The sequence below is a fragment of the Prunus dulcis genome, chromosome 6, assembly GCF_902201215.1.
Source record: "Prunus dulcis chromosome 6, ALMONDv2, whole genome shotgun sequence".
Taxonomy (NCBI): Eukaryota; Viridiplantae; Streptophyta; class Magnoliopsida; order Rosales; family Rosaceae; genus Prunus; species Prunus dulcis.
This window is the reverse complement of record NC_047655.1, coordinates 9,391,687-9,404,578: the sequence shown is the minus strand read 5'-3', so window position 1 is coordinate 9,404,578 and position 12,892 is coordinate 9,391,687. Positions and strand designations below refer to the sequence as shown.

Genomic DNA, 12,892 nt, shown 5'->3' with positions numbered 1-12,892 from the left:
TTGACCAAGTACACTTATGACTAGTCAACTGCTAGGCATGAACAACCACAATCAAGAATACACACAAAGCATGCCACAATGTACCTGCAACCCTAGAAGATTACTAGTGAGAACCTAGGCACTCAGAAGGACCCATCAATCTAGGCATCCCCTGAGCTAGCAACAACTATGGTGAAAGTGTGTGAAGACAACATAATCAAGCAAACACCAAACATCAGAAAAAGATGACTAGTCAACCGCACAAATTCAGATGACTAGTCAACTATCAAGAACACAAACCCAGAAAATTTACAGAGATGGAAACCAGAAATTGTTCACCCAGAAACCCACCATTGGGAAAAAAATTGGGGGTCATCAACCGACCAGGCAATCCACTAAGCAAAAAAGATTCTTACAAAGAACACTAGCAAGCTCAAGAAATTCCTAGGTCTATTTAGGAAGATGAGCTATACCTCCTTTGTGCAATCTTCTTCTCCAACTTAGCAAAGCTTGAAGCTCAGTTCTTCATGGCAATGGCAGCTCCTTCTCCAGCTCTTTCATCCCATGGCACTAGCTTGCAAGCTCTAACTCAAACAGAAATGAAATTTGGATTCATGGAGAAAATGACCAATTTCTTCAAGAAACCATACTCTTGAAGAAATCAATCTTGAATCTGACCTAGATGTATATGATAGAGTGTTTGATCTAGCAAGATGAAGTTTTCATATTTCAAATGCAGTTTTCAAAAAGAAACAATTTGGAAAACTCAAAGATGAAAAATATGAAGGTTACTCTTGAGGAAGAAGAAGCAAAAGTTTGCTATGAAACTTTCCAAAACTTCTCCCCCAAAAGTGACGGCTGCCAAATGAGGAATTGCAAGGCCTATATAGACCAAAAAATTCCCTTAGGTCAGAATCCCATGTGGCAGCAGAGAGAGAAAAAGGAATAGGACAAAAAAGTTGGTTATCAAGCTGGAGAGCAAGGATGACTAGTCATCCAAGAAACAGATGACTAGTCATCATTTTATGAAAACAGTATAATGCAATGTTATACAATGCACAATTTACCTTTGCCAATTTGCATGAACCTCCATATGATAGTTGTTAGTTAAGAACACCTAGAGAAGCTATTCTCAATCTAAACTTGAGCTTGATAAATAACAATAGAAATCCTATTACAAAGTTGTCAAGGGAAGCCAAAAGAAAAACCCAAAATGCATACATTAACAAGATATGATATATTTGGGTGGTCTAAGCTTAAAAAATAAATAGAAAATCAACTCTTAAATAAATATAATGTTCACTTCATAGAGAACTTAAGTTGCTTTTGGTCCAGCCTCATTTTCATAAATTGCGCACTCCATCTGTATAGAAAATAAACTTCTGAGTATTAGAAAATTTGTGGGAGAACAATAACCAATGCAGATGTCATGTTTATTTCTATATTGCTTCGCGTCTAGAATGATCAATCAATGTACTTAGGGTCTATTTGGGAGTGCTTCTGGAAGGGCTAAAAGCACTTTTTGATAACTAAAAGCGCTTTTGACAACATTTGGTCGAAAAGTTTAGAAGCTTTTCTGGGTCATAGAAACGCTTCCTGGAGAAGCACCTGCTATGTACTTCTTCAGAAAGAACTCCCAAGTGCTTTTCAACGAACCACTTTGATTTTTTATTAAAATTCAAGATTTTTATAATAAAAGCTCTTTTTGTTAGAAACGCTTATGAGTAGAAGTACTTCCCAGAGAAGTAGTCCCAAACGAGCCCTTAGTTATTTTCAATCGACAATCAAATGCATGATACATATATAATTGTGAAACATTCAAAATAACAGAAAATTCCCTTGTGATGAATGCAAATATTAAGAATTGAAACTATAAGTAAATGAAAATAATATGGTAAATTTATATCATATTTATATATATATATAAATTAAAATAAAAACAAAATCAGATAACAGACCTTACTTTTAAAGAATACAACTACTCATTTTATCATTCTTAATTATAAAATAAAAAATAAAAATAAAAAACCAATTAGCACACATGTGCAAAGGGGCTAGTCTTCTTTGAAGTGATAAAGCTGAGGCCTTTGTTTATTCGTAGAATGTCCTTTTTAGTATTCATGTATGTATAGTCAGAAGCCTCTATATATTTTCTCTATGTATATGTTTATCATATGGCATATAGATGACATATACTAGAAAAGGAAGGGGAAAATACAATGTAAAAGCATGCAAATTGAAGCTGATAAGTGATTAAAAGTTCCCAATAAGTATTTTACCCCAGCAATGCGATTCAAATTCTCTTGAGTGACAAGATATTCACGGTTGACATTGTCTAGACCCACAAGGCACCTACAAGCACAATAGTTTCCTTCAAATGGATAATATGTGGTTGAAAACAAAAAGAATTGATTTGTTATTTTATTGTTCTTTTGCAATCATGAGAGAAACAAAAAATTATTGGTTCATGGGAATAGTGAAGGAAATTAATTACAAATTTGTTGTGAGCTCTGCTCTGTAATCTTGAGCTTCACAAAGGAAGATGGTGATACATTCATGGACAAAGCAAGGATCGTTTTCATCTTGTAACCCTTTCAGTTCGTCAAAGTAGTCGTTCAAAATGCCCTGCCAGAAAACTTGGTAAAATCAATGAAAAGAGAAAGCAAGTTAAAAATAAGCAAAGCAATAAACTGAATAAAGATTCATATTGACTTGGTCTTGCAAGGAGCTGATGAGTTCCTTGATATTTTAATAGGTTTATAGAATATAAAATAGAACTGCAACACAATGTGTACCTTTACGTTACTCTTATATTGGTATTTTTATAGGTTTGTAGAATAGAAATTGCAATACAGTGTGTACTTTTACATTACTCTTATTTTGGTATTTTTATAGGTTTATAGAATATAAATTGCAACACAATGTATATTTTTATGTGACTCTTATATTGGTATTTTTTTCGATTTATAAAATAGAAACTGCAACACAGTGTGTACTTTTACGTTACTCTTATATTAGTATTTTTTTTTGGTTTATAAAATATAAACTGCAACACAGTGTCTATTTTTACGTTACTCTTATATTGGTATTTGTTAGATTTATAGAATATAAACTACAATGCAATGTGTATTTTCATGCTACTTTTATATTTTTATTGTTAGGTTTAATACCTGTATTTTTTTATAAAATATTTAATAATACACACAAAATTCTTGTATTATACATATACAAAATTCTTTATATATATATATATATATATATATAAAAGTATAGTTGCACGATTTTACTTGGTGTATTTTTCATGTTTAATACACGTATTTTTTACAAAATTTTCAATAATACACATTAAATTCATGTATTATACACATAATTATCACATATTATTGAATACAAATAATATATATTAAAATATTATATAGTGGCCGAACATTTAAGGTATAATTTGCCAAAAGTTTGCCGAATAAAACACATATGTATTTTATTCATATAGCCATGCAGTTATAGCAAATTAATATCAATAAAGTATAAACTAATGCACCTAGGAGGGTCCTTTTTTCATAATTTTTTTTATTAAATAGGATAGACGAGCGGCTATACCATTTAAATATAATGTGTTTAAATAGTATAGCCGGGAGAATATACTAGTTTTTCTAATTGTTTTTAAAAGAAATAGTATATTTCCCAATTGTTTTTAAAGAAATAGTATAGCTGCCTGGCTATACCCAGTTTTCTAATTTTTAAAAAGAAAAGTATAGCCGCCTGGCTAGACCCGATTTTCTCCAATTTTTTAAAAGAAATTGTATAGTTGCTCAGTGATACTCGGTTTTTTCCAATTTATGAAGTTAATTAAAATATTTAGTACTAATTATTGACTAAGAAAATAATAATTAAAATAGAATTCCGAACGACTGAAACATACTAAGTTTATATTTATTGACCGAAACATACTAAAAAGAAAATTAAAAAAAATATTTATTGACTGAAACATACTAAGTTTTTATTTATATATTTATTTTTAACTTCGCCTAACGACTTTTCGTCGGTACATGTCTATCCCGACAATATTTGCCGGATTAGGCCTCTCCCTACAAAAATGCGTCGACAGAGGTCACTTTCGTCAGGGGAAGTCTAATCCGGTAATATTTGTCGGCGTAGACTTGTGTCGATGAGTTATCGTCTGGAGAAGTTTTCTTGCTTATTATTTTTTAAATTTAAAAAATATATAATTCATTTTCTTCACTTTTATTTTTTGCCCAACTTCTTTAATTTATGATATGTAATTAAGTTATATCTTAGCCTTTTTTAATTACTTTAATTATTAATTATATTTTAATTATTATTTCTTTAGTGAATATTTAAATATTTTACTGATTTCATAAATTACTTAATGAATAGTAATTAATTATTTTAAATTATTTTGTGGACTTTGTTTTTTATTTTTTATATGAAATAATAATTAAAACATAGTATATAAAGAGTATAGCCGCACGACTATACTGTTTAAATATTCGAATATATTTAAGAAAATATGACAAAGGGCACCTAAAAAGATAAGCAACAACACACAAACAAGGTATAAATTTTCCCTCAACCCTAACTGCACACAGAGGAACAAAACTGGAACGTAAACACATACCATGTCAAATTGATTCACTATTTAAAGGCTCCGCTTTGCCACAGAGAAATCCTTATTTTTATTGTAGGTGTATATTTAAATATTATAGCCGCACGGCTACACTCTTTAAATAGAATATTTTACAAGTATAGCCGCGCGGTGATACACTCTAAAAAGAATATGTTAAAAGTATAGCAACGCGGCTATACTCTATAAATAGAATATTTTAAAAGTATAGCCTTAATCCTTGTAAAATCAAACTGGAGTAAAAGACCACACCTGGGGGTGTTGGCCAAAGACCCTCTGATGCCTAAGTTAGTTTGATTGAATCTAGGTGAAACAATAGTTTTAAAAAAGGTATGGAGTTTTCTCTATACGGAGAACTGGGTGGCCGGAACCGTGGGTGGTGGCCTGAGCCGTGTGGAAAGAAAAAATGGAGAGGGCATGCGGCTAGCGATGTCGTCGGCTAAGAGAGGGAGAGAGGAGTTTCAGGTATTTTTCTAGGGTTTAGGAATTGAGTTTCAGATTACCTTGTGTGTTGAATGAAGCCATGTATTTATAGGGCTCTAGGCATCTAGGGTTTTTCAAAGAATAATTCCTATTTGAAATGAATTTATTCTTTCCCCAAATTGTAGAGAATGAGTCCAATAGGGATTTGATTGGGATCAAATCTCCTAATTTGTTGATAATAACTCCACATTAGAATAATATTTTAATTGGTGATATCTTTTTAAAAAAAAGATAATATCCCATATTTGAGATAATATCCCTATTTTTATTACCAATTACTTTGCCTAATAAATGGGCTCAATTAATTGACCTAGGAGACATTCTTCTTGTCAACTTGGTGTCTTGTGATTAGAAGCCGAAATATTTGCTCCCACGTGTATAGGTTGCTATTTTTATGTTGTTCTTATATTGGTATTTTTAGTTTTATAGATTCAAACTGCAAGACAATGTGTATTTTTATGTTATTCTTATATTTGTGTTTTTAGGTTTATAGAATAGAATCTGCAACAATACGTATTTTAAGTTAAATGCTAACTTTAGCTGTGTTTTTTCCAAAAAAATATAATGAATTGATACATTTGTCATGATATAAAATCAATTGTTAAGAAAATTAAGAAATATAAAAATAAATAAAAAATGAAACAAAAATGCAAAAGAATAAGGTGAAATAATAGTAAACTATAATAAGATTTTTTTTTATTAGTAAACTCATCGGATCCCGACCCAAATGTGGGGAGATGCGAGGATCTCCAAATTTTAAAATTTTCATGTTGGGGATGAGCTGGGATGGTATTGTTATCCCCATCCCCATACACAGCCCAATAAATATTATATATATTTTTAATTAATATATTATATATTATAGTCCTGCAAGATTATGATATAATATAATATTTATTTAGTATTGTCAAATTGATTTGAGATTATTTCGAGTTGTGGAGTTGAATTTTAAAATTCAATTGAATGTAATTGAGTTAAATGATAATTTAAGATGAACTTTTAAGTGTTATAATGTAGGAGATGGAGGTAGCTGCACGACGGGTATGGAACGGATTTGGGAGGTAGCTCCGTGACAGGTATGGGGACGAGGATTCCCTAAGCTTTTTTTACCATGCCTAAGCAGGGACGAGAACATGACATTGCCATACCCAACCCAAACTGGCCCGTTATCATCCCTACTCATCATCCCACGCCACAAGCCACGAAGAAAACCATATATGGCATTTCTGTTTCCCTCGGCACCCATCACATCTATCAATCAATCCATCAATCAATCAATCTCTCTCTCTCTCTCTCTCTCTCTCTCTCTCTCTCTCTCTGTTATAGGGATCAAATTTCGATTGGTGGGTTCAAATACAAAATTGGGTGGGTGCTTGGCTGGGCTAGTGCTTAGGAGGTTGGTGAGGGGGGAAATTTGAGGGGCAGATCAGTGTGGTGGACATGCATTTACCGTCAGTCTGCTCAAACTGACGGTAAATATTACAACGAGACCAATTTGTGCCGAAATAGCGATTTAGAGCATGACACGAGTGAATAATTTAGTTGGAGAACTAAGATACACCTCGGATACAAGATGAAAGACCATTTTAGTCGAAAACTCATATATTTAACTTATTGTGTTATATCTTTATTGAGACAGGGGAGTGTGAATGCAATTCAATCATATTTTAATTCATTGACAGGATTTTCCTCCTTTGGAGTTTTTATAAGGAAAGGTTTTAATGACGCCACTCTTTTGCACACACAGGTTCTGTCAATTATATTGAATTGGTTTTGGATTGTTTATTTTCACATGTTATCTCTGTAATCTATCATGAAACAAAGCATTTCAACCATAAATTTTATGTGTCTGTGATAATAGATGGTAAGTTCAGTAATGAACTTTTATTCCATAGCCAACAACATAACCAATGAGCTTCTGGAGAAGGTCTCCTAACAAAGTGAACAAACCGGATTTTCCTCCTTGGGGGGGTTTTTATAAGGCAAGGTTTTAATAACGCCACTCTTTAGCACACAGGTTCTGTCAATTGTAATTAATTGGTTTTGGATTGTTTAATGAATGTTTGTGTTCTTGATAAGAAAAAAAAAATCAATACTAACATCTTGGCAACTACGAATTTTTTTCTATGTGAATAAAATAGGCATGTCACTGGTTTTTGTTTTCGTAAAATATTTTGATGTAACCAAAAAAGTAAAAAGAAATTCAAAGTATATATCAATTAAAATTTGTGCTCATATTTTTTGTGAAAAGATTCTTCCAAGAGTTTGTTCAAAATAGTTTATTTTCGCATGTTATCTCTGTAATCTATCCTGAAACAAGCATTTCACCCATGGACCTTAATTTTCCCGTAATATATATGTGTCTGTAATAAAAGATAGTAAGTTCAGTAATGAACTTTTATTCCATAGCCAACAACATAATAAAGAAACCAATGAGCTTCTGGAGAAGGTCTCCTAACAAAGTGAACAAAGCAGCTCTCTCTACATATTGCGCCTTTTGACCTCATTTTCATGGATTGCGCGTTCCATCTGCACTCCATTATGTTTCCAGATTTTTGTTGGGGAAAAAAAAAAAGAATATTAGAACAAAACAAGAGGAAAATATGAAATAAAAAATGCATGTTAAAGCTAAGAATTTCCGGTACCTGAACAATGTGATTCAGATTCTCCCGCAAGATGAGAAACTGTTGGTTAATAAGGTCAAGAAAAATAATGCACCTACAAGCATAAGATTTGCGTCAAAAACAGTTTTCATAAGAGAGGTCTTTATCCATGTAGATCAAATAAGGGTTCTTCTTATAAAAGTCTTGAGTGAATATTAAGAAATATAATTTCGCTATAATAGTATCCAATTCTTACCCTTCATGGTCATTTACATCGCTTACATCTCGGAGCTGGCTACAGGCTAACGCCATCCGGCAACCACCAACACTGTAAGTCCAAATTCAGCAGAGAGGATCAATGTAATTAAATTATTTAGTGTGACAAAAGGATGTACAAGAAAGAATAATTTGGGCTTATTTTCTATACATATATCATTCAACATTAAAAGCTTAAAACCATGGTTAGTCTTTATGGATATAGTAGGCTTGAAAAAATTAATTTGTTACTTCTTTTTTTTTTATGGGGGAGAGGGGGGAGTGATCCAACTCTTTGTATATCCTTGCAGGTTTTTAAACTTTTTCGATGTGTAACAATTCTTCACATCCTTACACATGTCACTTTTTCATTTAGTTAAAATACGGTTAACAAGAAGAAGAAAAAAAACATTTAATGTAAATACGGTTGTCATTATTTCTTGGGCAAAAAATTAGTTGGCATTTAAGTTTATCTTGAGCTATTTCGGATCCGACTACATTAGTTTAGGTCACAACATTATGTTAAATTTACAATTTTGTTCATGCCTTTTTTGTGCAAAATTGCTTTGAATTTTCATTTAGCAACAAAACCTAAAATAAAAAGGTTTAACATTTAAAATTAAAATAATGTGTGGCATTCAATTTATTATACCTTGAGCTACTTCCCTTGAGCGTGAGGGCAAGAGTTGCCACCTGGGGATAGTTGACTTCATCAGGATCCTCAGCACTCCTAAATTGAATTTTCCAAAATCAATATATAATATAAATAATTTATATGTAATAACAAAATAGTAAATTAAAACAGTGAAGAAAATCACAGATATGTCCTGAGTTGTGCCAAAATATTTTCAGCATCACCAAGGAATGTGGTGATCAAATTCACAACAAAGCAAGGATTTTGTTCATTCTGAACTGCTTTCATTTGATCAAATTGCTCGTCCAAAATTCCCTGCCAGGAAATATTGTAGTTAATTAGCTGCAATATTAATTTAACTTGATCATCTTTTTGTTATATATTTTTAAAATATAAAATATTGACATTAAATAGTAACCCTTTGATCAGGGTAAAAAAAAAAGAGAGAAGAAAGATAAATTATATAATTACACAATAAATATCAGCTACTAAACAAAATAAATTAATTAAATTAAATTAAGATGAATACATAAAACTTCAAAAACAAGAATTAGAGAAGAGAAAGCAAAGCAATAAACTCCAAAAGTAAAAAGATTAGAGAAGGACTTGGTCTTGCAAGGAGCTGACGAGTTCCTTGAGCTCTTGGCCAAGTTCCTTCCCAGACATTTTTTTCTTCTTCTTTTTTGTTTTGTTTTGAGAGAGAGAGAGAGAGAGAGAGAGAGAGTACAGAGATGAAAGTGATGAAATGACTGAAGAGAAGGTAATAGAGACAGATGCATGGTTTTATTTATTTATATATATATATATATGTGTGGATGTTATTTTCATGCTGCATAGAATGTGTGTTAAGACTGAAGAGGCATGAGCTTTGCATGTCTCTGGTCTGGCTTTTCATTCCATAGCTTCATGAGCTTCACGATGGTCTGTTTATTTGTGCTTGGCTTTTTGTTCATGTTTTACTAATTGTAGTATAGGAATGCAAATTGGATGGGTGCAACCAGAGACCCGCCCCGAGCCCAACCCAATATTTGATTTCGATTGTATTGCCTTATTTGATTTCGATTGTATTGCCTTAGCCCAAATCCTTTTATAGTCAGATTGTTTGATTTAGAGTGCTGCCAAACAAATCCTAATATTAATTGTGTATACCTATTATCAAACTATTATTAAATTACTAATTTACTCTAATATAAAATGACCAAAAAGAATATATTGAATTGTGAAATAAATATAATTTTAATAAATACACCACACCCTACTCATCATATTCAACCCTAATCAAACATAGAGAAGTTTTCATATTACTCGGTGCCCAAGAACAACGCTGCAAGCACTGACGAAGACACAAGGAGGTGTCGTTGAATGGTATATAGCAGATAGGAAGGTATAGATAGGAATGATTCTAATCCAGCTAACTTACTTGCAACAATACCAATCTTCGACGAGTGACTAGAAGAATTTTCCCTTTGCAGAGTAAAAAATCTTCATAAACATATGATAAGGCGAACTTCCCACGTACTTTAAACAGATCAACCTGAGGAAAAATGAACCTAATTCTGTCAGCTGCAATATAGCCTTCATGACAAAAGAAAAAGAATTACTTTTAGTCACGGAATACAAGCAGATTATAACCAAACAAGACATCAAGCTAGATATCAACCAACAAATAATCATACAAGTAGGTTTACTTAATTTAAGGTTGAAGAAGATGAGAAAGTATGGAATATTAAATAAATTGCAGACATTGAGATTTCCACCGGCTTCTCTAATAATATCACTAAAGTCTTCTATGCCCTTGCTTTCCTGCCAAAGTAAAAAATTTAAATAAATTGTAGACATTGAGATTCATGAGTGTAGAAATTGCAACAACTAAGAGCTGGAAAAGTATAACACATAAAAAGAGAAACCTGGTTTAGGATTGGTATTAGGGTGTACCAAGGGTATTTTTAGTAGTTAAATAGGGGGTACTTAGTTAATTTTACATTTTGATTAAAATATTAGGGTGTACTTAGTTAATTTTAGGGTTCGTTTAGCAGCACCTTGATTTATTAGTTCGTATTAGAATAATTAATTGAACTTATCAATTCTTGTCCAATAAGCATCAATATGGTTCTTTTATCAACAAATTCGATTGTATTGGAAAAATGTTGGATTTATTTTAAGGCCTAAAAACTAAAATCTCATCAACAAATTCGTTCTTTTATTTTATTCATTCGCTCAAAGTAGATATGTGTGCCTTGATGGGTTCCAAATGTGCCTAATTGTATCTCATTGTATTGTTAACTAGGGGAGGGTACTCATAAGGTCTTTTAAAAAACCACTTTCTCAATCTCAATATATATAGCCATATAAAGTCATAGTATAATCGAGAAATCAAAATGACAATGAAAATTTTCAAAAAATCTCAATTCTATCAATGTAACCACAAAATCTCAAGGAAAAACATATTAAAACAATGTTGGTAACATCATAAGCTAGAGACGATAATTAAATTGAGTTTCATTCAAAACCATCAATATGCAAAGGGTTTTCAATTTAAAAGATTGTTGTACTTATTTCAAAACAAAAATCCACTCACAAAAGGTTTGATGCTAAATTAATCAAAACCGAATTCCTAATTCGTGATTTCCAACAGGTCAAGGATAGTCATCCAACCACAACCTATCAATTTAGCCTCGATCCAACGATCAGATCTTCGTATATAGTACAACCGAACGACAATTGATTCGTGTAAATTGAGACAATTTGAGACATGCGAACCTCGGACTTTTGTTCTATAATTTTCTACACACTTCTAGAAACATCAGGAACTGCATACTAATATTTAGAGATGATCCAACGGTCCGATCATCTCTTATCAAAAGGTCCATAATAGGCAAAGTCTCCGATCATCGGGCAAACAATCGAATCAATGCAAACAATAATGCTTGGGACAACTAGGACATCACACTAGGGTAAAAATAGGTCACCTTTGGTGCCCACTTGAGCCACCAAGTGTTGGCACCGTCGGTGGGTAGCTTAAGCATATTTCGGCAACAACGAAATCTAAAATTGTCAATTGCCACCCATGCCAAATTAAAGACAACACTGAGAGGAACAACTTTCATGTATAGGCCTACGTGAATTTTCGTCATGATTGGCCGGAAAATTGATCAGAAATGGAGGAGGCTGGAATCTTTTCGCTGTTAGTTGCTAGTACACCCCACTTCTCACTCAATATCCGTGGCGTACAACGTCAATTTGGGTCGGATCTTTGGTTGGTTACAATGGTCAGTTGATCATGAACATTTTATGACAAGTGAAGCAACCAATGGTGGTCGGACGATGACGTAGTATTGTCGTGAATTTTTTTTCAACGATCCAAACCATCTGTTTTTAAGTCTACATTCATAGATCATTCTTGTAAAAAAAATTAGACAAATTGGAAACCATTTCAACATCTAACTATGTCCTACAAAATCAATGAACACAGTGCTTCAAGAAAGTACTAAAATTTCAATATTTTAATTGAGTGGTCAGATGATATCGGATTCAAGTGATTTTTTTGTAGAGAGATCTTTGAATGAATATCTACACAATAGACAGTTTGGATTAGTGAAATATAATATAGAGTGGGACCTACAAAGATATCTCTCAAATACTTATTTGAGGGATCCCTAAACTAAAGTTCCCTATATATATATATATATATATATATATATATATATAGTCCCCTTCTATTGAGGGATCCCTCAAATTATTTGAGGGATGCCCTTTAGGGTACCTTACAAATTTTTTCCAATAATCCAAACCATCTATTTTTTAGGTCTTCATTCATAGATCATCCTTACAAAAAATTAGACAAATCAGAAACCGTTTCGACATTCAATTGTGTCTTACAAAATCAATGAACAAGGTGCTTCAAGAAAATGCTAAAATTTCAATAACTCAATTGAGTGGTAAAATGATATCGGATTCAAGTGATTTTTTGTAGAGATGATCTTTGAATAAATATCTACAAAATAAACGGTTTGGATTAGTGAAATACAATCTGAAGTGAGGCCTACAAGGGGTGTCCCTCAAATAAGCTTATTTGTATATATATATATATATATATATATATATATATATATCAGTCCCCTTCTATTGAGGGATCCCTCAAATAATTTTATTTGAGGGACGCCCTTTAGGGTACCCTACAATTTTTTTCCCAATGATCCAAACCATCTATTTTTTAGGTCTTCATTCATAGATCATCCTTACAAAAAATTAGACAAATCGGAAACCGTTTTGACATCCAATTGTGTCTTACAAAAT

At 32.2% G+C, this 12,892-nt stretch overlaps 2 protein-coding genes across 2 annotated transcripts in view; both read right to left on the bottom strand.

The window, feature by feature from the left end:
* Positions 1-2,469: 2,469 nt before the first annotated feature.
* LOC117630236 (histidine-containing phosphotransfer protein 5-like) lies at positions 2,470-9,303 on the bottom strand. Its single transcript, XM_034362980.1, has 6 exons — positions 9,203-9,303; positions 8,781-8,911; positions 8,615-8,692; positions 7,964-8,035; positions 7,750-7,822; positions 2,470-2,604 (listed from the first exon to the last, which is right to left on the bottom strand). The coding sequence occupies exons 1-6, from the start codon at positions 9,260-9,262 to the stop codon at positions 2,470-2,472; spliced, it is 549 nt and encodes a 182-aa protein (XP_034218871.1). The 5' UTR covers positions 9,263-9,303.
* A 704-nt stretch (positions 9,304-10,007) lies between these two features.
* Positions 10,008-12,892, bottom strand: part of LOC117630235 (pseudo histidine-containing phosphotransfer protein 5-like) — a 52,346-nt gene continuing 49,461 nt past the window's right edge. The window contains exons 6-7 of the mRNA XM_034362979.1: positions 10,340-10,399; positions 10,008-10,130 (exon numbers count right to left, since the gene is read on the bottom strand). Of these exons, the coding sequence (XP_034218870.1) occupies positions 10,008-10,130; positions 10,340-10,399 (183 nt within the window). The remainder of the gene's footprint in view (positions 10,131-10,339; positions 10,400-12,892) is intronic.

Excerpts from the sequence above, each read along its gene's own strand:
- LOC117630236 (XM_034362980.1), bottom strand. The coding sequence starts at position 9,262 with ATGTCTGGGAAGGAACTTGGCCAAGAGCTCAAGGAACTCGTCAGCTCC. Across the intron at positions 8,693-8,780 it reads GCACAACTCAGGACATATCT|GAGTGCTGAGGATCCTGATG; the intron begins GTGATTTTCTTC and ends AATTCAATTTAG. Across the intron at positions 7,823-7,963 it reads GATGTAAATGACCATGAAGG|GTGCATTATTTTTCTTGACC; the intron begins GTAAGAATTGGA and ends TTATGCTTGTAG.